This window comes from Terrapene carolina, unplaced genomic scaffold (genome assembly GCF_002925995.2).
Source record: "Terrapene carolina triunguis isolate 2854851 unplaced genomic scaffold, T_m_triunguis-2.0 Scaffold238, whole genome shotgun sequence".
Lineage (NCBI taxonomy): Eukaryota > Metazoa > Chordata > Testudines > Emydidae > Terrapene > Terrapene triunguis.
The window spans coordinates 8,743,647-8,767,270 of NW_020664589.1; the positions used below are offsets into that span (position 1 = coordinate 8,743,647).

Below are 23,624 nucleotides of genomic sequence, written 5' to 3' on the forward strand. Positions count from 1 at the left end.
CTCCTCTTAATTATTCTTTCCCCTTTTTTCTTGTCTTTGACTCTTTAATTCTCTCTTTCTTTCTCAATCTCCTTCTTTCTTCTCCTCCCTGGCACGTTCCCTCCTTTCTTTCCCTCTTTCTCCCCTCTCCTTTTGCTTTCTCCCTCTGGCATTAACCCCTCTGGGCAGCGGAGCGCCTGGCTTTCCCCCGGGGTCCCTGCAGGTGTCGCTGTCCGGTTTGTAGGCCTCTGGCTGCGGGCTGAGTTGCTCACTCCAGGCCGGGGATTGACAGGCCGGGCGGGCAGGACTGGAGGAGGAGGGGCAGACAGACACAGAGAGGCAGCCAGCGCGAGAGAACCCGCAATCCAGCCAGCGCCGCCTCTGCCTTTTCAATCCGCAGCCATCCTGCTCCCTGAGCCTCCATCTCCCCTCCTGACTCGGCTCCCCAGGCAGACCCGGCTCCCGACAACCACAACAGGTGGGTATTGGGGCCGGCTGGCGGGGCTGAGGGGGTTTATTGGGGGGAGGTTGGTGCGGCGGGGGGATGGGACCAGGCTGCCCTAAAATGGAGCCTGAGCCAGAGGCTGCCTGGAGCCCTGAGGGAACCAGCCCCAGCCCCCCCCTCTCCCGCTTTGCCCCCCTTTCCCCCCCCCCCCCGGCTCATGAACACTGTTCCGTCTCCCCCCAGCCCGCAGCGGGGCACCCCCTGCCCCGAGCCCCGCACCCCAACTGCCGCTTGGCCGGGGCAGTCAGTGCCCGCTCCCCGCACGCCCCGGAACAAAGAATGGGGGCTGACCCCCCTGGGGCTGGGCTGCATGTCAGGGGGGTGGGCGCCGGGTTTGGAGGGCAGGGCGATTCGCCTCTCGTCTGCCCCGGCCGAGGGGGCTGTTGAATGCTGGATCTAGCCCCTGTGACGGTGGTTCGGCGTCTGCGAAAACCAGTCGGGGATGGAGCCTCCCTCCGTGAATAGCAGATGTGGGGCCTGTTAGGCCACCCCCACGCCTAGCTAGGGGGAGAGGGGCGTAGAGGTGTGGGGGTCGGGTTCAAATGTCAGATCTCTCATCAACGTGGGGGGCTTTGCCCGCTTGGATTTTTGGGGGGGGGGTTAAAAACCCGTGTTTAGCCCCATTGTTTTGGTTCTGCGCTCCGGTCATGGGAGGCCTAGTGTGTGTGTGTGTGTGTGTGTGTGTGTGTTTTGCTGCTGCTGCTGCTATTAAAACTGCTAAACCCTCCCCCATCTGGGATTATAAAACTATACACGCTACCCAGCATCCTGCCCCCCCACCCCCGTTGCTCTGCTACGGCACAGACGATGGTGTATGAAATAGTTTAATTTAACAGTGTGTGTTTGTTATTAACTAGTCGATTTTTGTTTTCTTTTCGGCAAAGGCGGTTGAAAATAGAAATAACTATCTTGATTTTACAGTGAAGAGATCCTTGTTGCAATGTCTGTTTCAACACGACATTTCAACAAGACCTCTCAGTTTTGCAGCCCCGATTGTTTTATTGTTGTATTTATTGTAGCTGTGAAAAGACCAGACTAAGAGCTGAAATGGAGCTTGTGGAGGAGTGTTTACAAGGCAGCTTCTAAGGCTGTGAAATGTAGTGGGGATGTTTCTTGTGTTTTGATGCTGGATCTTGGAAGATGTGGTTTTAAAAAATATATATTTTTATTGTTAGCAAAGAATTTACTTTTCTTTTTCTGGTTTCTGGGCTTTTGGGAGTGTGTGCGCTGGAGGAGATGAAAGTCCTGAAACAGGTCTTTGCTCGACATGTAATGTTTTTTCCATGCATCTTATTAGAGTTTGTGGATGTTTTGATTAGCAGAACTGTTTGGGCTTTGGTTTGAGTGGTTGCAAACATTCTTTGATCCTGAGTTTTGGGTTTTGTTATGAATTTTTTTCTGCATAGCTTTGTGTAGAAAAGGCTCTGTATGTAGAAAAGGTGGTAGAAGAGCAGAAATTTTGGAGGCAGTGATTGTATTTGATGGATTAATACTTTCATATAATGAAGCATTTTTATTTTAATGGGTACTAGTGTTTGGCATAATATAAACAGGCTATGTAAATATTCAAGGCCCTGTGTCTGTTTCTAGAGATTGGGGGGTGGGATGGGCATTGATACTGAAAGCTTCGATACTCCCTTTTCAGTACTAGCAGAGGATGCCCCTCATCTTGCAGAATTGAGTCCTGATTAAGGATTTGTAAGTTAGTTTAAAACTTTCATTGCAGTGGTGACTAGATTCCTCAACTAGATCAGGCCCCATTGTGCTAGGCACTGTACAAACATAGAAAATGACAGTCCCTGTCCCCAAAGAGCTTGCATTGGAGTGTTGGCATCTGACAGGTGGATTTGCCAAATATAAATTTAGAGTCAAAATGCCCTGGGGCAGAGAGGTTGAAAGTGGTGGGTGGTGCTGCTCTCATTGTGCTCTGTTAGGCCAAGTCCCTGAGTAGCTAAAACTTTTAACTGCAGTTTTGCTATAGATGAATTGGCCCTGATTCTGTAAGGAACTACAAGTGGATCAAACCTTGGGCCTATGCAGAGCCCCATTGAAGTCAGTGGTGGGTGTTCTGGGTGGGTGGAACGGTCATGTTGCTCCTCACAGGACTGATATTTTTTCCCATTTGTTTTTATATTTTTGAAGTGTGAAGGATTAATAACCGATCTTCAGTGTTAATCTCTATTTTCATGATGACCAATCTGAAATGTGCTTTTTCTTTAAGGCAAATGAAGACGTCAGGTTAAAAATTACATTAAAAAATCCATAGAGGATTGGGAAAATTTGAGGAATTAAAACCAAATGTATCTTTCACCATTGCTTCTGAATTTTTCTTTTTGGACTTAATTTGGCTTGGACATTGAAGATAAGCTGGTCTGTTTCACTTTTTAGTCACTTTCACTGTTTGGTTCTTTACCCTAGTCCAGTGGATGCTGCACAGGTTTCAGGGCAAATTTTAAATGGAAACAAAACTGTTGAAATATATAAAAATATGATTACATAATTTTGTTTTCACTTAAAGCATTGTCCTGAGATGCAGCTGGATGCAGAGTTCATTTTATAACTCCAGTCAGGAGTTTAGTCTGTAACTTGTGGTTTTATTTATTTACCGTTTCACAGAATCTATTTTGAGTAGAAATGGCTACATTAAATTTTTCTTAATTCACTGAATATTTTGTTTGGTGTTAAATCCAGCCTTGCAACATTTGCAAATGAAACATCATACCTTTTTGCTAGTGCCTGAAACCCAGAAAGTGAAATTATTTTGTCCAAGCTGGTTGAAGCACAAATAAACAAACAAAAAAAACCTGCAAAACCAGGGAAAAGTAAATGGAGGTTTTAAAAAAATCTTAGTTTTTAACCTGAGTAATTCAGGTAAGGAATTTAAAAAAAAAAAAAAAAAAAAAAAAAGACTTTTTACCATCCTTTTAGTATTAGTTTTTATTAAAGCTTTTTCCAGCACGTAAATTTAGGAACTAACTTCCATTGAACAGTGTGCTAAAATAAATAATACTTATCAAAACATTATGACTTATCAGACTGGGATAGTATTAGAATCCACGTTTGCACTGTGCCTGCTACCATGGGGCCTGATCTCTGGTTGGAGTATTTGAGTGCTCATGTAATATAAAAATCTCTAAGATCTCTATAGAGTGCTGGTATTTTTGCATAGCCACCAACAGCATATTAGGTCCTGATCCTGCAAGTTGTCCCAGATGAAGTACAGCTTGCCAGATCAGGGCCATAGTTTTGGGTGTCGCAGTAGGACCTCTTGTGCACCTAACCTTTGAAATACAATGTGTATTCTATTGTTCCTTTCACAAATAATCAGCTGTTTGGGGTTCACATTTATCAGTTGCCCAAGATTTCCATTGTACTTATCCAGGTAATTTAATGTACTTTAGGACCAGTAGGGTTAGGATTCATGTTGCAGTAGTACTTAAATCATGACAACCTTATTATTTATTTTTTCGCGGTACAAAGAGATCTCACTGTAGCAAGACTTCCTTTTGTGACTGCCCAAATTGAAGTGTGTGTGGGGAGAACTTCTAGGATAGTAAATGTTAATTTGAAATAGGGGAAGGATGAATAGGCTAGTAATCTCACAGCTCCCTAGTTTGACTAGCTTGTCATTGGGAACAGAAAACACATAAATGTGGGTCTTTCAGATATTTGTCACATGGCCCCATAGAAACATTCTGAACAGGTAAAAAAGCTGGTGAACTGTAAATCTCTTCTTCCTAAGCACAACTTTTTGGATAGCTATTGAAATAAACTGACTTTTCATTACTAAAACAAACATATTCCACTCCCAAAAGTTTCTTCCAGGGGAAGATGTGTGCAGATTTGTGACTGCAACACAAGTTTGTTTGGATAAAAACTTTTCCCAGAGAAGAATAAATGTGGATAAAGCAGAGGGCTATAATATAATGTTATAACTCACTGAAACATGACTTGGTTTCATTATGAGAGATTGTCAGAAACTTCTTATGTAGCATTCAAGAGCTCTGTGTGTGGGTGTGTATACATGTAGGTTTAGAGTAGGAAATAGGTTTTTGTCATGTTGGTGCAGAGATGAGGGAGCTGTATATTTTGGAGCAAAATTGTTAGAAGGTTTGTATGTGTAAAACTTGAATTTATCAGGAAGCCGTAAGACCACATCTATAGTAGGCCTGAGCCTTTTCCACTAGCAACAGCGCTTTTGTATTTGACTGTGGAACTGGAGGGGATTGGCATCTCTTGAGTTGCTGTGCTAAAAGATCTGTAAGTACAAGACAGCAAGGAAACTAGTGCAATTTTGGAGCTGCAAATGCAGAGGCATATGGAGGTGATCATCATCCCCTGTGACTCTGGTGCAGCTGCATCTAGAATATATTGTCCAGTTTTGAGCACCTGTATTACCAGGAAAGTGTTGATCAATTAAAGGGAGCAACAAAAATTCCTAGAAGGCAGCAGGCATTGATTTAGGAGGAAAGATTAAAAGGGCCACACCTTGACTGAGTGTGAGAAAAGGTGATTAGAGTTATCAGAAGGATGTAAAAATCAAAGAGAAAAAGGAGTTATTTTGGGTGGTACATAAGAAAATAACTTGCAGTTATGGGATGAAATTAAGGTGGGGGAATCTAGGAAATCTTTCTGATAGTGAGATGAGCTGGCAGCTCTTGACAAATCATCCATTGTCACTAGCAGGAAGACTTACTCTATTGTATACTGATGCTTGACATGAGCACAGGGCTTGTGGTTGGCTGGAATGGAATGTTTGAAGCCTCCCGGGAGTTTCAGATATATAGCAGTAAAGCTAACGGACTGCAGAATTAACACCCCATTGAAACAGTGGTGGAGGGATTTGAGGGAATTCTCCTCCTATGTACCGGTAGCTGCACAGGACTTTCTTGCAGTGGAGCTGGGATAGATCTACTGCAAGGAGTAGTTGGGGACAGGGTTTAGGAAGCCTGCATTGGATATGTGTGTGTCACATACAGTTCATGAGCGTCCTGCGTGCCTTTCTACAATGGGGATTTTGTGTCAGGGCTGCTGCTATGTAGCTTTGTCAGGTATCTCCACCTACATGTGGTGCAAGGGCAGGTGCAAATGTGCAATAGGCTACTCTAGTCTTGAGGCTGGAGTAGCAGTCCTGGAGTGGGCTGAAGGGCAGGGATAAAGAATTTCTTTCCTGCTGTGCCAGCATTTGGACTTAGGCATATGTCTCTGGTTCGTTATGTTTTTCTGAATTTACAGAAAAGCAATGCCCCATCAAGTCACATCCTGGAGAGTTTTCTTCATAGCCATAAGGGCGAGAAGCTTAATTTTTGGAAAAACTGAATATCAAGCCCCCAGTTAACCAGGGGCAGTTTCTTGCCGGTCATTGATGAGTGCACCCTTGATGTTGTGCTAATTGTGTCATTGTTCTGCAATCAAGAGGAATATAGCATTTTATCATGCCACAAGATTATACCAAATACTTAGGGCAGTGTACAGGGTGAGCCATCTAGAATGTTTTCAGTATTCTGCAGACCAGGATACTTGCTGTAGACTATAATTGAATCATGTGCAGGGCGTCCTACAACATGCAGGAGGGCAATGTAAGCCAGTAGAGAGAGGTACACCAGGAGTCAAGAGACATGGGTTTTGTTCCTGGCTTTGCCACTAATCCATAGTCAGCAAGTCACTTAGATCCTCTGTTTTCCCTATCTGTAAAGTTGATAGTATGCTTACCTGTCTTTGTAAAGTGTTTTGTAAATCCACACGTGAAAAGCCTATGTAAATGAGAAGTATGAATATATGGGTGAAATGTTTCTCACTTCCTATCCCGCAGTGCTCAGTCCAAATGTCCTGCATAAAGAACACAGCTGCTTTTCAGAAGACCTAAGCAGAGCTTTTCATTATTCCAAGCATGTTAAAAGTGCTACTCACACTATAATATGAAAACAACAAGGAGTCTGGTGGCACCTTAAAGACTACCAGATTTATTTGGGCATCAACTTTCGTGGGTAAAAACCTCACTTCCTTGTATCTGTTGCCCTTTCCCTATTAAGCACTTTCTCTAATTCATGGTTGATAAAAAAAAAAAAATAATCAGTGATTAATTTTTAATTTGTTCTTTTTTTAAAATTTAAATTAGTTTATTTTAAATATATTTTTCAAGTTTAAAAAATAAAGTTGAAATTTAAAATTAAATTTGAAATGGACAACTTTTGTTAAGGCTTTATTTTATTATAATCTACTAACATAATTTAAATTAAACAAAAGTATTAAGTAGTACATGTTTGCTGCCAAATTTTAAAGAAAGTCAAACCACTGAACTGTTGGAAGAAGTCACTGGTTAAGTACCCGGAACAGAGAGTTTGTTGAAGTGCTAAACCAGCCTTTGACAGCAGTAGCCTCTTCCGGAGGTGCAGAGAGAATAATTGATTCATTTCAGTTTATGTAACTAGTTCAGCTCAATGGCTAATTCATTCAAAGTTGAGAAACTGGGAGCTGAAAAAGAAAGTAAGTTTTTCTCTTCCAACTACGAATAAAAACTAGGCATGAAAGGATGAGATCTACTAATTCTAAAATCTTGAAGGACATGAACATAAAAATGGCCATACTGGGTCAGACCAATGGTCCATCTAGCCCAGTGTCCTGTCTTCCAACAATGGCCAGTGCGAGGTGCTTCAGAGGGAATGAATATAACAGGCGATCATTGAGTGATCCATCTCCTGTCATCCACTCCAAACTTCAGACAGTCAAAGCCTGGGGACACCCAGAGCATGGGGTTGCATCCTTGACCAATTTGGCCATTAGCAATTGATGGACCTGTCCTCCATGAACTTACATAATTCTTTTCGAACCCCATTACAGTTTTGGCCTTCACAACATCCCCTGACAACAAGTTCCACAGGTTGACTGTGCATTGTGTACTTCCTTTTGTGTGTTTTAAACCTGCTATTAATTTCATTGGGTGACCCCTGGTGACATGGCGACCAGAGATAATCAGTTTAGTTCGCTAATTACCAATAATACTTCCTTTGTTTAATAAATTAGTTTTAAATACAAAATATATTTTGGTAAACTTTTGATAAACTATTTTTTGTTATATATCCATCCCATTTAATGTACTTTTAGTTAATAAAAACAAATAAATAAATGCTTTTAAAATATATGTTGTTAATCATCATTTAGTAAATAAGAAATGCATCATTCACCATTTTCTAACTATATAAAATATATAAAAATTAAGAATCTGAATAAATGTAAGTTAAGCTATATGGTTGCTTACATAAATGTATATACATATAACATGTCCTGTTGGTTAGCAAAAAGCAGCACCAAATTTAGCATGAAGGCTATAATTGCAAATCAATATGTTTTAATGGTTACCAGCCAATGAGAATCCACCTTTCTTCAGGAAAATAACTGAAAAGTACAAATTCAAAACACAAAACCAGTGATTGAAATTGAGGTTTCTTACTTGATGATTTAAATCTCGCTAATTTAAATCAATCTGCCCTGCTCTAATTTCCCATGGACCTCAATGTGCATATCCAGTGCAACCAAGTGTTTTGAATAACTGGCTACATGTAAACCAACGGTGGGGTGAAATGCGGTATTATAATGGTATTTTTTTTTAAAGGGAAAGGATTGGAAATACTTTTTTAGGAACTTACATCTCAGATGCTGTAGTATTTGAACTACAGACTTGCCTGAATTGCTGTGAATTTTATTTGTAGTTTGACCCAACTGTTTCAACAGATTTGATGAATGTGGGAAACCAGAAAAAGTTGAAATAGAGAATGATTTATTCATCTCCTTGCCAGTGCAGTATTGTTCCTTACAGTACACGTACTAGTACTTTGTCCTGTCTAGTTCTAAAGGTGGCAGGCAATGGGACTCTCACCATTTCCTGTGGAGAAGATTTTATATTCAAATCAACAGGGCTTGACAAATCCACTCAGCAATGGCAAGTAAGAAACTTTCCCTTGTATATATTGTGGTGAGGACTTGGCCTTTAATCTCTGTGGATTTGAAACTATTTTTTTGTCTTTAGTCATTATGGTTGTGAAGATAACCAGAGTGTAAGCTAATTCAGTGTAGTCAGGAGAATATCCTGGGGGGGTGGAGAGGTATAGGCTACCTAATATCCAAATCTTGTGAAGCTGAGCTCTTTTGTCTATAGGTGTGGTGGCTCATATTCTTGACATGGACTTTCAAAATCCTACCTCAGTTGTGTGCAGAGGAAACAAATTGATTTTGTGCGGCCTCTAATGATCCCTTTCCCATTTGTCCTAACCCCTATGTGTGCTGGTGTCATACGCAATAAATTTCCAGGCTTGTCATCTACTGAAAGACTCATCAAGAGTTGTGTTTTATTAGCTTACTACTAGCTAAAAGTTACACTGTCCCATGGGTGTAGTAATTCATAAAATTGGGTGGGGGGAGCTGAGAACTTAAAATTTGGACTTAAACTATTCTGAACAAAAAGAGCTGTCAACCATGCTTGTAGCTGTTTCCATCCCTTCACATTGACTTAAGACATTCTAGGCCTTAGAGTGACAGTTCTGGAATCTCATTATATCGGTTTTATTTCTCTCTTTATGCTGTAAGTGCAATTATCGGAGTGTGGCTTGTCTGTCTTCAAAACATGCCCTTCCCTAGGTTAAATGAATGCTTCCTCTTTTCCCATCCACCTCAATATATTTCAGTACTTACAGACTATACCTCGTACCTCTGGTCTTCAGCGTGTATCAAGATCACCAAGGTGACACAGTGCACATACAAATGAATATCATGGATGCTACATTCAAGGCCTCCATAGGGCTTTAGCTAGTACATGGTATTTATTTGTGTTTTGATGCTGGAGATGTTGTTTTGTGTATTCAGTTACTTAAATAGATCAGTTTTATCATAAAGCACCTGGGTTACTTGGCTGGATAGACTCTCTCTATAATGATTTTCAAGTAGAAGGAAATACGTGGGCTCCATGTGACACACTGGAAGAATTTCTTAAAGTTGACTGGTCAGTCGTGGAAATCACTGTGACTCTGAGTTGCTGTTAGGTGTAACAACCTGAGCAGTTGTGCACCTGTTATAACTTGAGATCAGTTCATGCTCACTTGTAGTTATGGGAGCACTCCTGCTGCCTTCAGTGAGCTACTTGCATGGGGAAGAGGAGCAGGCTTTGGCCCATTGTCTCTATTTTAGATTTTCATACAGTGTAATTCTCTTCTGAAGGACATTATTGTCAGATACACAACAGAACTACCATGTCAGTTTTTCTCTCCTCTTCAGTTTTTCTTTACAACCATTGCTCCTTCATGGATTTTTCTACTTTTCTTTCCTACCCAATAGTCCCCATGCTTCTGAGGCTTCAGTAGTGAACAGTTAGTGTGTTATTATTTATAAAACTATAAGTGTTTAAGGTCCTTTGAAAGGGGCCCTGGAGTGAGAATCAGGAGACCTGAACTCTTCCTTCTGCCACTGAAGTGACTTGCCCAAGATCACACAACACTTCCCTCTGTGCCTTGAGTTTCCCTAGCTGTAAAATAGGGATAATGATACTAACCCTCCTCTGTACATCACTTGAGATCCCAATAAGAGCTAAATATTGTTTGTTATTGAAATGTTCAAATACCTAAATACTTAATTAAAAATATTCTATAGCCCATGTGAAATCTGGGGTTAAAGTATGGTGAGTCCATCCTAATAGGTTGTGTGGGAGAAGCATATAAATACAGGAGGTGCTCAGTTTGGTTTTAATTTGTTTGATCATGAGAAGTCCTGTTCTTTTGGTGCTGAGGGAGTGAGGATGTTGCATCTCCATGAGCTCTTCCCTGGGTGTTCAGCTCTCACAGGAATTTCAGCAGGGCAAGGTGGAAGGCAAATGACTTTTAGAAAATATAGTAGTACATGTGCTGAATCCTCCAGGTGTTCGCTTTGGGAGAGCTCAGAGCATATATACAATTTTAAGTGTAAACATTTGCACTTAAATAACACTCCTCTTCTTTGTGCTTTAAAGACAGCTTGCAAAACCCTAGGTCACTTCCCCAGGTACAAAAGAAAGAGAGGTGATAGGTTTGACTTGTGGAAGTCACAGGTGGTTCTCACTTGACTGAGCTGCTCTGACCTTTTGAGGTTTGGCTTCTGAAGTATGAAATGTGAAATGTGTGCTTGTTGCATTTGTTTCCATTTGGGCCTGGCTAACTTGCACTGATCAAGTGGTTTCAGGAAGTCACAGCTTCTAGCCTAGTAATGTTTGTTATGTGAATAAGATTTGTCAGAGGTTACTGACATTTGCAGATGCTGCTAAATTGGTCCATCTTATCAGACATCCCGCCTCCAGCAGTAGGCAATTCCTGATGCTTCAGAGTAACGTGAAACCCCTGTAATGCATCTGCCTAACTGAAATTAGAGGGCAGGAGCCCCCCTTTCCTGACACTCGGATAACTAGTTCATTCCTTAAAGCATGAAATTCTTAGTGCAGGAGACTAGTTCTTTTTCCCCACAAAACTGAAGGCTGGTCCAGGTCTGCACTTTTGTACCGGCATAGCTTTGTTGGTCAGGGTGTGTGTGTGGGGGGAAAACACACTCCTTAGAAACCTAGCTATGTAGACAAAGCTCCCAGTGCCTAAGAGGACTTCTGTTGGTGTAGCTAACATTGTTTGGGGAAGTGATGTTCTTATACCTGGAGAACTCCTTCTCTTGGTGTACGCTGCATCTACACTACAGCACTATGCTGGCATATGCTCAGTAGTGTACCATAACCTGAGTTCCTGACTGATTGATTGCTCTCAGGGAAGGAAGGATGGACCTTGAAATATCTCTCTCAGCTGTATGAACCCAGGATCTTGTATGGACCTCTTTCTCTGCATGAGCTGCACACCAATTCACAGGCTGGATTTACCTAGCTTTTCTTCTTCATCTTAGCCCTCAATTACTGGAGGCCAGGGCCTTCCCATGTATAACACTGTTGATCCTGCTTCTCCACAAGGACTAGATACTCAGAGGTTACTAATGGACCTGCTGTGCTTTTTTGCATAGATACAGGCATGCTCCACTGCCAGACTCTTCAGTCTGCACAAGTGACCCTTTATTACTCAGGTGGAAGGTGGGCTGTGAATCCATGCACCCAGACTTCTCTTCTCAGTCACAAGTTTGAGACGTTGGCCAGTCATGGATGCTTCAGAGGAAGGTGCAAGAAATCCCATGGTGACCAACTATGGAGTCATTTGCTCATAAGGAGTTTTGTTCCTGATGCCCTCAGTTGTCATGAAACATGAGGATTTACATACTGCTTTATACAAACAAAAAAACCCCAAACAAAACAGTTGTTGTTATGAATGTCCTCATTAACAATATCAGTGTCTATCCTTTTTTAATCCCACTAATATATTAGCTTTATTATTTCATGGCAGTGAATTCCAAAGTTAAGTATGCACTGTGTATAAAGGTATTTCCTTTTATCGGTTTTCAGTTAGTTGCTTTTGAGTTTCGTTGGCTGTCCCAAGGCGCTGATGTTATGAGAGAGGGTAATTAGGAGCACCTTATTTACCTTTTCTGTACTGTTTGTTATTTTGTATACCTCTATCCTATCTCCTCTCTGAATTGAACAGTCCCAGTCTTTTCAATCACTCATCATACAGAATTCCCTCCATGCCTCTAAGGGTATGTCTACACTACCAGCTGGATCGGTGGGCAGCGATCGATCCAGCGGGGATCGATTTATCATGTCTAGTCTAGACATTATAAATTGACCCCTGAGCATTCTCCTGTCGACTCCTGTACTCCACCACCATGAGAGGCGCAGGCACAGTTGATGGGGGAGTGACAGCAGTCGACTCACCACGGTGAAGACACCATGGTAAGTCGATCTAAGTACGTCGACTTCAGCTACGTTATTCACGTAGCTGAAGTCGACGTAAACTTAGATTGATTTCTCTCTCTCTTCTTCCTCCCCAACCCCCCCAAGTGTAGACCAGGCCTTAGTCATTTTTACTGGTCATTTTTAAACCGCCTCAATTTCTGCAATATCCTTTTTGAGCTATGGTGACCAGTATTGCAGGCACTATTCCAAGTTAGGTCGTACAGTTGAGATATATAATGGCATTGTAATGTTTCCAGTATTATTCTCTATCCCATTCCTTATGCATCCTAACATTTTGTTAGGTTTTATGACCAGTGCTGTAAACCAACCAGAGGTCTTCGTTGAAGTGTCCTGATGTCCAGGTCCTTTTCCTGTGTGATTATACATAGTTTAGAACAGGGGTTCCCACAAGAAATTTTTTGGTGGCCTCAGAGTGCGACCACCAACTCTTGCTGGTGCCCACTCTGACAATTTGTCCTAAAATATTTATTTAACTTCAGGAAAAACAAATAAATATGCACATCCAAATCATTGTAATTTATTTATGTAGGGCTTTTTGCAGACACAATAATAAAAATAATGTACAGTTGTCTCTATTCTTTACTGGACCTAAACAATGGAAACAAAATAAGGGGCTTTGCACATTCTTGTCTTTTTGTTGTTTCTTTTGCGTTTTTTGCCCCCCCCCCCTTTTTTTAGACTTGCTAGCTAGTAAGGCTGCTGCTGTGAAAACTGATATTTGTATGTATCGCTTTTCATAGCAGACTTACTAGTTAGCTGGGAGGCAGTGAAAAGTGATATTAACAAACATACAAATATCACTTTTCACAGCAGACTTACGCAGCCTGGGGAAGCCAGGGGACAAATTAAGCTGTGCATGGAGAGATGGGTAGGGAGGCAGTGGGGGTCAGGGGTGATGGGGTGGGTGGGAAGACCCCAGGACTGGAGCCTGAAGCCTGATTCCCGGCCCGGAGCCTGACGCCCACCACTCCAGGGCTGATGCCGGAAGCTTGAGCCCCACCACCCCTTGGAAGGTGGGGAACTCACACCAGCTGCCTGCTCCTCTGGCATTTGTGGCTCCAAATGTGCACATCTACCAACGTGATCTATGCCATCATGTGCCAGCAACGCCCCTCTGCCATGTACATTGGCCAACCCGGACAGTCTCTACGCAAAAGAATAAATGAACACAAATCTGACATCAGGAATCATAACATTCAAAAACCAGTAAGAGAACACTTCAGTCTCCTGGGTCACTCAATAACAGACCTAAAAGTGGCAATTCTTCAGAAAAAAAACCTTCAAAAATAGACTCCAACATGAAACTGCAGAACTGGAATTAATTTGCAAACTGGATACCATCAGATTAGGCCTGAATAAAAACTGGGAGTGGTTGGGTCATTACAAAACCTAAACCTAATTTCCCCAATACTAATTTCCGCCTACTGTTATTCACACCTTCTTGTCAACTGTATGAAATGGGCCTCTCTCATTGCCGCTTCAAAAGTTATTTTTCCTCCCTTGGTATCCTGCTGTCAATTGAATTGTCTTGTTCGACCCAGGGTCTTAAATACGCAGCCCGCAGAGTTATTTGCTGCGGCCTGCCAAGCTCCCCGCCCTCCCCCCCGAGTTATTTCCTGTGGCCGCCAAGCTCCCCATACCTGCCGCCCCCCCATTTCCCTCCCCGCGCCCCCCCCAGTGCGCCGCGTTCCTGCTCCTCTGCCTACCTCCAGGCACTTCCCGCTGCAAACAGCTGTTTGGTGGCGCTTTCCAGGAGGGAGGAGCAGGGAGCTGCGTACTCAGGGGAGGAGGTGGAGAAGAGGCGGGGTAGGGCCGGGGATTTGGGGTAGGGGTTGGAATAGGGGCGGAGTTGGTGTGGGGACTTTGGGGAAGGGGTTGGAAGAGAGAGGACAGGGGTGGGGCCTCATGGAAGGGATGGGGTGGGGCCTCATGGAAGGGATGGAGTGGGGGCGGGGCCGGGGTCAGCGAGGTGTGTGTGTCAGTGATGTGGCCCTTGTGGCCATTTGAGTTTGAGATCCCTGCGTTAGACTGACCTCGCGCTTAGTAAGGCAACTCACATCTTTTCATGTATTTATACCTGCTCCTGTATTTTCCACTCCATGCATCTGATGAAGTGGGTTCTAGCCCATGGAAGCGTATGCCCAAATAAATTTGTTTGTCTCTAAAGTGCCACAAGGACTCCTCGTTTTTTTTGCTCATACAGACTAACACGGCTACCTCTCTGAAACCTGATTTAGACAGACATCTAGCAGAGTATTCTGTTTTTGCTGTGATACTGGGATTTTGTAGTCTATTATTATCACTTCTTATTTGTATTACAGAAGTGCATAGGATCCAAGCAAAAACAGGGTCCCACTGTGCTAGCCATTGTACAAATACACTAATAGACAGCCCCTGCCCCAAAGATCTTGTGATTTAAATAGAACAGACAGGCTAGGATAAAGGAAAGGGATATAACACAGATATAGTTATTTAATTGGCTTCCATAGTCTTTTTGAGCAAGACCATCCAATAAAATGGCTTCCCCCCCCCCCCCAAGATTAAATATTAGAGTAGGGAACTTTGGGTGTTTTGAGATCTTGAGTTCATTGTAATTGCTGTATCCTGCGTTAATGGCCCCAAGCAGAGGCCAAAGAAAAGGGCTAGCCAGCTTTCAGGTGTTGCAATCAGCAGGTGCCAGCTGGCTGCAGTATGTGTTTTAATAACCATACAGGAGGGTAATTCATTTCTTCATGTGTTTGGATTTTATATGGGAGAGCTTCAGTCCACCAGGCTGGGAAATCTTTTAAGATGCCCGTCTGGATCCCAAGTCTGGCTGTCTGACGGGAAAATACAGTTGTCTCAAGGTAGCTTTTGGAGTTACAGGCAGGTGCACTCTTTCCAAAGTACAGCAGAGGACCCAGCTGGCTGAGCAGAACCAGGAGAAGACTTTAGCAGGGTAGGTGGGAAAATACTGACTTTCGATGGCCTTTGCACAGACTTTGAGGTCTGAGGGTCGGTGTTTTATCTTCAGTCTTAGATGGAATGCCCGTCAGTTTTGTTCAGATCAGCAGCTGTCCTGTAGCAGGGTCAATTACAGTAAGAGGGGAGGCAGTGTGGTCAGTGGTTACAGCAAAGGTCTGGATGTCAGGAGAATGGGATTCTGTTTCCAGTTCTGCTATTAGCGCACTGTGTTATCTTGGTTAAGTCCCTTCACCTCTCTGGGCCCCTATTTTCTCTTCTGGAAAACAGGGTTAATGATACTTAGCACTTTGCAAAGGTTGGTTTGAGATCTCAGCTGAAAGTCATTACAGTAAGTACAAAGTATTCTGTAAATGTCACTTGTCCAGATTCTGACTGTGGTTGCTCCATAAGGCTTGACAACAGGCTTTTCCTAGCGTGCCCCTAAGTTCTCTGCTTTGAAGTGGTTGTTTATTCCTCCTCCATCCTTTTTAATGATACGAGATGTGATCAAGAGGCAGCTAAGACTCAGTTACATAACTTGTTGCTAGGGTTTCTCTTTGGCAGCTCTACCCTGATATCTGTTTGCATGCTGACTTTCAGGAACGCAGGGTTTTTCTGTTAAGCAGCCAACTCCCAAACCAGCTAACATTCCCCCCCCACCACCACTATTTTAAAATTCTAAATGGATTTGAGAAAAGTTATTACTCTTGTTAAAGTGAAGGATTGATACCAAACAGCAGAGTGGACAGGTGTTTAGCAGACTTCCACCTCAGAGGGTTCTGATTTAATATACCTCAATCCTGATCTCCAACACACCTGCTAAAACAGTCCCGGGGTCCCACAAAGGATTGCCAGTGCATCACAGTCCTGATTTACAGCGTCACCTCTTATTCTACTCTAGTCGTAGGGCTCCCTACAGCTCTGCCAGACAAACAGAAAAATTGTCCTCAGTCCAGCACCATATTGCCCTCCACAGTAATCAGGACGTAATTCTCCTTTCCTCTTTCATGCCCGTCCTACTAATAAAATACTGTGCAAATAAGGGAGGGACCATTGTTTTCTTTGGCAAAAGATGAACGTCTGAGAAAATATTGAGACAGAGAAGGTGCCAAAGATATGCCTGCTATGCCAAAGGAGAATGTATCCCAAGATTGTCTTTAAGCCGCATTGTCTCTGCAAGGCCCCACATTGCAGCCCCATCAGTCTGTCTGTGAGGACTGCATGGGACTCCTTTCAGAGCATGTCATTATTCCTTGATCAGCCAGTGGAAGTTGTTGTTTTGAGTGGTACCAAATTCTTCCCACCTTCTTGAGACTAAGCATGCTGAATCTAAAGCTCCAGCCCAGGATTTAAACCTGGCAGCACTGTCATTCAGACCCAAATGCCAGTTTTATTGGTCACAAATTTTCTTCCTGGCTGCTGCTATTAGATGCAGATGGCAGCACAGTATCAAACTGGTTGTGTCCAACATGTGTGGCCTATGCTTATTTTGTATATAATATGTGGTGAATTTATCCTCTTACCTGGAAATCATGTTTGATAAGGGATTACTAGTGGAAGTTGTTGCTTGTGGTCAGAGGCTAGTCTCTTTCAGAACTAGAGATTATTTCACCCGCCTTGTCTCTCTAATATCCTGGGACCAACACGGCTACAATAATGAGAAAGTTAACATTTTTATCCAATAACTGTGCTTATCATCAGCTTTTCCATACTAGCCCAGTCTTCCACCTGAGTTGTTGTTTGCCAGATTTGTTATGTTTTGTGTTTTGGTTCCAAATTGTAATTAACTGGTTTTAGTGGCAATTATTGCTTTGGAAGAATCAATTTAAGATTACCATAGATTGGCACCTCTTCAAATTCCCGTCTCCATCTGCTGGCAAGGAAGGAGGATACTCAGACATCAGGGACTGATATAAAAATGGCTCAATAGAAATGGGTTTTGACTCTTTAAAATGCATATAAAATGACAGCTTATCAATTATTCTGTCAGCTCTGAAAGCACATTATAAAAATTGCATTTTCTCTGTTGACACTTTAGATTATTAGAACAAAATATTAAAATTATATATTTACTTTCCATAATTGATGCTATTTGTTTAATTTGCACTCTGAACTCAGCCTGGACAATGTAACCTAATATATTTCTGTCAAATCAGCAGTCTCTAATAATTTTCACTTTTTGTCTCTCATGCACTATAACAAAGCTGCAACATTAAGGTTCCAAACACTGTAGAGGAACATTTAAATCCAACAGAAAAGAAACCAAGCCTGTTTTCACTAGATATTTGACTTAGTTTTAGTGTCGGGTTTAAAGATTACTTCACTGATCTTACATTTTATTAAACCTAAGTGTCTAGCCTAACTTTTCAAAATCTGTTTCTTTTTGCAAAACCTCAATTTGCGGCCTAAAATTAGTCTGACAACATCACTAACATCCATTAGGCTGGCTTTCTGGGTACGACATCTTTCCCTGGCAAACGATAGACTTGATTTAATGAACCTTTTCCCTCTCTCACATTTTGATTCTGACTCAGCTGAAACGATATTTCAAATGCAGAGAGAAATATCTTTTATTGGACCAACTTCTGTTGAAAGCTCCTCTCTGTCACCAATAGAAGTTGGTCCAATAAAAGATATTACCTCACCCACCTTGTCTTACTTTTTCGTTGGTTTTCTTTACTAGTTCTGATACATGGGACACTTTTGAAGTAGTAGATTTCGTTTTTAAGGGAGGGCTTCACTCCTGATTGTGTCCTCCCATGTTCTCCTACCAATCATAGTTAATCTCTTTCAGAATGTGACTGTTTAAATAAATGAAGGTACATTGTCAAGGTGTGGTCATTGGTCACGTGTGCATTGTAGGAAAAGCGTGTTCCTGGAGTTGTGTATCTTTATCTTAATGATTACTAGTGTGTTTATTTTGATGTAAAAATCACCTATTTCAAAAAAATTTCATGAACTTGAATGTATTTAGTGTTGCTTATAGAGTTTTTTAAATCTTCCATAAAGGCTGTCAATTATTTGAACTTCCAGTTATGTTGCTTATTCCTCATGTCCTTTCAGTGATGTTCAACTGGTATCTTTTTGTAATAAAAGCTCTTGAATCCCAAAAGCTTGCACTGTATACTCCTGGGGGCATTCTGCGCCAAAAAATTTAAAATGCTGTGCACAATATTTTAAAATTCTGCAAATTTTAGTTGTCAAAATAACACTACATAATCATGCCAGTTTCAATTATTTTGCTAATTTAGTTCAAAATACCTGTCCGCAAGTATGTCTGTAACAATACAGACACACACACAAATTCCCCCAGGAGCAGAGAGTTAAAGAACCCCCTATGACAACCCAGTTCCTGTTTCTCTGCCACCTTCTCCCCCCCCCCCCCCCCCCCCCCCCCCGGGGGGGGGGCCCCCCCCGCCAATACACCCGAACCCCCTCCTCCCCAGAGCCCAACCACTGGGCCCACCCTTCCCGAGACAAACCCTCCTCCCCCCGCCCAGGAATCCAGAAAGAGAAACAGCCTGATGCCCAGTCCTAGGCTTGCACAGAGTTTCCTGTGCGCCGCCCTCTCCTTCCCTCAGGGCATGCTGGGAACTGCAGCTGCTAGGAACCCTCTAGCTCCCTCTCCCTCCCCCCAGCAGCCCATTTCTGTGGGGAAAAGGAAATTCTGCGCTTACAACGTTCATTTCTTCAAAATTCTGCATTGTGCGCTGGCGCAGAATTCCCCCAGGAGTAACTGTAAAGTGAGAGGTTAAAGTGTCATAGTTTATCTTGTTTCCCCACTGAGTCCTAGCTACTGTCATGTAGGATATTTTGTACTTTCACTTACCAAAGGATAAATAATTGGTTTGATGCTATTTCCCCGACTCTCTCTCATTAAAAGGCAGATCAGAAGCGGCGCACAGAAATTTCCTTACTAGATGACATTTCATCGCAATGTCCGATCGTTTGGGGCAAATAACCAAGGGAAAGGATGGGAAAAGCAAGTACTCGACTCTCAGCCTGTTTGATAAGTATAAAGGAAAGTCAATAGAAGCTATCAGAACTACAGGTAAGCAATGCCAGAGACAAGCTAGTTAAGGTTTCTCTTGCGGGGTATGTCTTTACTGCAGTGTTAACTCAGTTGATTGGCACCTGCGTGTGAGCAGCCACACTACAAAACCAAACTTGAGTTAATATGTCCCCGCTGGCGCTACACTCACCTGTGTATGTCGCTAGGACTTCTGAGTAAGCTGCACTCTGATGGTTGCATGTAAGATACAGGAGGCAATTGTCCCGCTCTACTCAGCGCTGGTCAGGCCTCAGGTGGTGTATTTTGTCCAGTTTTGTCCACACTTTAAAAAAGATGTGAACAAAGAGGGAGAGTCCAGAGGAGAGCAACAAAAATGATAAAAGATATAGAAAACCTGACCTGTGAGGAAAGCTTTAAAAAAAAATCTGGGCCTGTTGAGTCTTGAGTAAAGAAGACTGAAGGGGGACCTGATGATGATCTTCACATATGTTAAGGGCTGTTATAAAGAGAATGGTGATAAATTGCTCTTCATGTCCCCTGAAGGTAGGACAAGAAATAATTGATTTAATATGCAGCAAGGGAGATTTAAATTAGGAGTTTGAAAGCTTTTCCTAATATCTAAGGATGATTAAATACTGGAATAGTTTACCAAGGGAAGTTGTGGAATCCCTGTCATAGGAGGTTTTTAAGAACAGGTTAGACAAACACCTGTCAAGGATGGTCTGGGTATTCTTAATCCTGCCTGAGCACAGGGGACTGGACTAGATGACCTCTCAGGGTCTCATCCAGTCCTATATTTTTATGGTTCTTTCCCAGTTAGTTGTGGGAGAACTTGTCGGTTCTTTGGGCACATGGGGGAATTGTGGGAAGGCATTGGAGGACTATCAGCACTCAAGCGGTTTAACCTGTGTCCTCACTGCAAAGTGAACTGGTTACCAGTTCGATTAAAAGCCTCACTCAGGTTTTAGTCTACGCCCCAGGGCAGCTAGCCAGGATGTAAAGCAAACTAAACTCTGGCCAGAGGTTTTTGTGTGTGGATTGGAGCTGGGTTAGGAGCCCAGGTGAACTCTGCAGTGAAAATATACCAGAAGTGGGGATACTGAGGTCAGAAAACTGAAACTAATAGGCTGGGTTTATTCTGAATCAGTGTGGGATGGAAGAGTGGACAGAAGGAAGATTTTATCTCAATTTAGTAAACTAGGTCTAGTGGTTAGAGCAGAGGGGACTTGGATCCAGGACTGCTGGATTCTATTTCTAGGGCTACAGATGTGTGGCCTTGGACAAGCCACTGAACTCCTCTGTGCCTTTACCTAGCTCTGAAATGGAGATGATAATTCCATTTACCTACGCGATTATAGGTGATGAGACATAATGCACTGTTTGGAAAGCACTGTGAGATCCAACAGAGAGACAGGTTCAGTCCCAGCAAAGTTAACTGAGCCCTTCTTCCTGCTGGAGAAGATAAACTTGATGTTTTATGTGGTTTTCTAGATGAGGCTTTGGGCTAGAGCTTTAAATAAAAACCCACGGCCTTGTCTGATCTGCATAGTTACTAACAATCCCAGTATCGGGGGTAGCCGTGTTAGTCTGTATCTACAAAAACAACAAGGAGTCTGGTGGCACCTTAAAGACTAACAGATTTATTTGGGCATAAGCTTTCGTGGGTTAAAACCTCACTGAAATCTGAAGAAGTGAGGTTTTTACCCACGAAAGCTTATGCCCAAATAAATCTGTTAGTCTTTAAGGTGCCACCAGACTCCTTGTTGTTCTAACAATCCCAGGACACTTTCCATAAGAGGAAGGTTTTTGCCTCTGTCCTTGGCCAATATCTCCTGTCTTGTCACTGTTGTGTTTGGGTTATGTGCCAGCTGATTGTCAGTCCACCACAGAGGTGACAGCATTGCAGTGGTTCTTTTGGAGGAGAGAGTCTGTATAAATATGAAGTACTAATGTTATAGAAGTGCATATTAGTATTGCTGTTGCGGTGTGATTTTGCAGGTTAGGGTCAGATTTTGCCACCCTTACTCTCATTAAGTAGTACCTTACTCCTATTTGTCCCATTGAAACAAATGGGACTATTTGAGCGGTAAGGCATATAATTGAGGTAAATGAGGGTGGGAGAATCTAGCCCTTAGTGACCTGCTGTCTCTGTCACCAGTTATTCCTAGACATGGCTTACAGAGTCTTGGGAAAGTTGCTGCTGCCCGGCGCATGCCACCTCCTGCAAACTTGCCAAGCTTGAAGTCTGAGAACAAAGGAAACGACCCCAACATCATTATAGTACCCAAGGACGGTACAGGATGGGCAAACAAGCAGGATCAGCCAGACCAAAAGAGGCAAGTGGAGCAATTCTTATGTAAACCTTCTCAAACAAGAAACAGAAATTATACTGCGTCATGCTGAGCATTCTCTTTGGGCTTAACTAGTGACTTCTCCCCAGGTGGGATTGGTTACCATGTAGATTTAAGAATACTGTTGGATTACTAGATCCATAGAACCCTGCGTGTATACAAAATTTGTATCTGAATCCGATCTGCGATCCGCAAACATAGTCTGCTCATCAAAATGACTCTAAAGATCCAACCTCTCTTTTCATTCCTCTCAGCAGAAAGCACTCTGAATCAGTACGGAGCCAGTGCACAAGCTTCATATGAGGGGTCACTGTATTGCTAGAGTTGATTGTCTCCTTTACCCCACCTAATCTCAGTTGTTCTGTTGTCCTTTCCCAGTTCCAGTGCGACGGCTGCACAGCCGCAGGAGTCGCTGCCGCAGCAGGGTTTGCAGAAATCTGTCTCCAATTTACAGAAGCCGACACAGTCAATCAGTCAAGAGGTAGGTGCAAGTGGCGCTGACGACTGCTACTCAGTTTTCCCCGGGCCCATGCAGCCTAAAGATTGACCATCATTGACCTCTGCAATGTTCTGCTGCTGTTACATTATCCAATCTATAGGAAGAGTTCAGCTGAAACCTAGGGAAAATGGCTGAAATATAAGGAATTTGATTTGCATTTGTTAAGGCACTTTATTTTGGTTCTCATTTAAAGGTAGTTAGGTGACAACAGATCCAGTTGCTACTTCTAGCCAAAGGTTTCACTTGATAAGAAGTGATTTGGTTGCGCATGACAAACAGCGAGTGTCAGGGCCTGAAAATTCCCCGAACAAGTGAGACGTTTCCCCCGCCAGTGAACGTTCAGACCTAACCCCTCTATAAGCTGCAGAATTTAAGCTTTTACTGTAGCTGAAAATTCCAAACCTGTGAGATTTTTGGAAAGTCAGGGCAGAAGAAGAGAGGTTGTTGGGTGTATGACAGAGAGTGAAAGTCTTCCAAGCATAAGATGTGGCATAGAAGAAGGCTGAAAATTGAGTGGAAGAACGTGTGGGAAAAGTGGCAGAGAAGGGAGACTTTGGCAGAGGAACAGACTGAGAACAGGCAGAGGAAATAGACAGGGAAGCCAGTGAAAGTATCCAAAGCAGGAGAAGTCAGGGTCCGAGCGAGGAAGAGGATTTTAACTGCAGCATTTTGGATAGATTGGAATGGGGGAGTTGCAGAGAGAGGAGGTGGCGGTCTCAGTTGGAGGGTTGGGGCACTAGCAGGATCTAGTAACATCTGGATTATACAGTGATCTGACCACGATGGCATTGTCTTGTTTTACTTTCACCCAGAAGGTGAGGAAATTTCACGAGGGTCTTTTTCTTTTTGCAGAGTACAAATTCAGTGCAAGGTGGGCCAAAGTCATGGGCACAGCTGAATGGAAAGCCAGCAGGACAAGAAGGTGGTGAGTATGATTATGAATAATGGAGCAATGTACTTGCACACTGCTTTATAAATACACATGATGAGGTCTCTTCCATGATGCATTCCCAGTCTAAAGGCTTGTCTAGACATAGGTAAACTTGCACTAGTATAACTACAATGAGGTCATTACTGTCTATGCTGTTAATGGCTTCTGCTTGACTGAGGATCCTGAAACCAAGGTAACACTTTGAGCAGAAAAATTAACTCCTTAAATTGGGATCTGTCTGATTGGGAATATGGCTGTTTTTATACAAGATGTAGGTTCTAGTTGCCATGAATATTGGTATTTAAGGCTCAGAAAGAATAGCAGTAGGCCCGTGGCACTGAGCTTTTAACAGACCAGGAGCCACTAGCTCTTCAAATAAAATTGCAGAGTGTCTAAAGAATTAAATAGGTTTAGAATGCAAAAATAGATGTAACAAGCTTATGAAAGCTGTCTCAAAGCTCAATCATCAAAGCAGACGCTTACACTTGCCTGAGGTGACTACCAGCACAAATACATATTTAACCTTTGTATCTTTTTTTTTTTT

The 23,624-nt window shown here is 42.7% G+C and overlaps 1 protein-coding gene across 4 annotated transcripts in view; it reads left to right on the plus strand.

The window, feature by feature from the left end:
* The first annotated feature begins 302 nt into the window (after positions 1 to 302).
* The window catches only part of PRRC2B (proline rich coiled-coil 2B), a 68,945-nt gene continuing 45,623 nt past the window's right edge, over positions 303 to 23,624 (plus strand). For all 4 annotated transcript variants that reach the window (XM_024193061.2, XM_024193062.2, XM_024193064.2 and 1 more), the window contains exons 1-5: positions 303 to 457; positions 19,171 to 19,338; positions 21,458 to 21,635; positions 22,029 to 22,131; positions 23,002 to 23,074. In XM_024193061.2, coding sequence (XP_024048829.1) covers positions 19,224 to 19,338; positions 21,458 to 21,635; positions 22,029 to 22,131; positions 23,002 to 23,074 — 469 coding nt within the window. In that variant the 5' untranslated portion in view covers positions 303 to 457; positions 19,171 to 19,223. The remainder of the gene's footprint in view (positions 458 to 19,170; positions 19,339 to 21,457; positions 21,636 to 22,028; positions 22,132 to 23,001; positions 23,075 to 23,624) is intronic.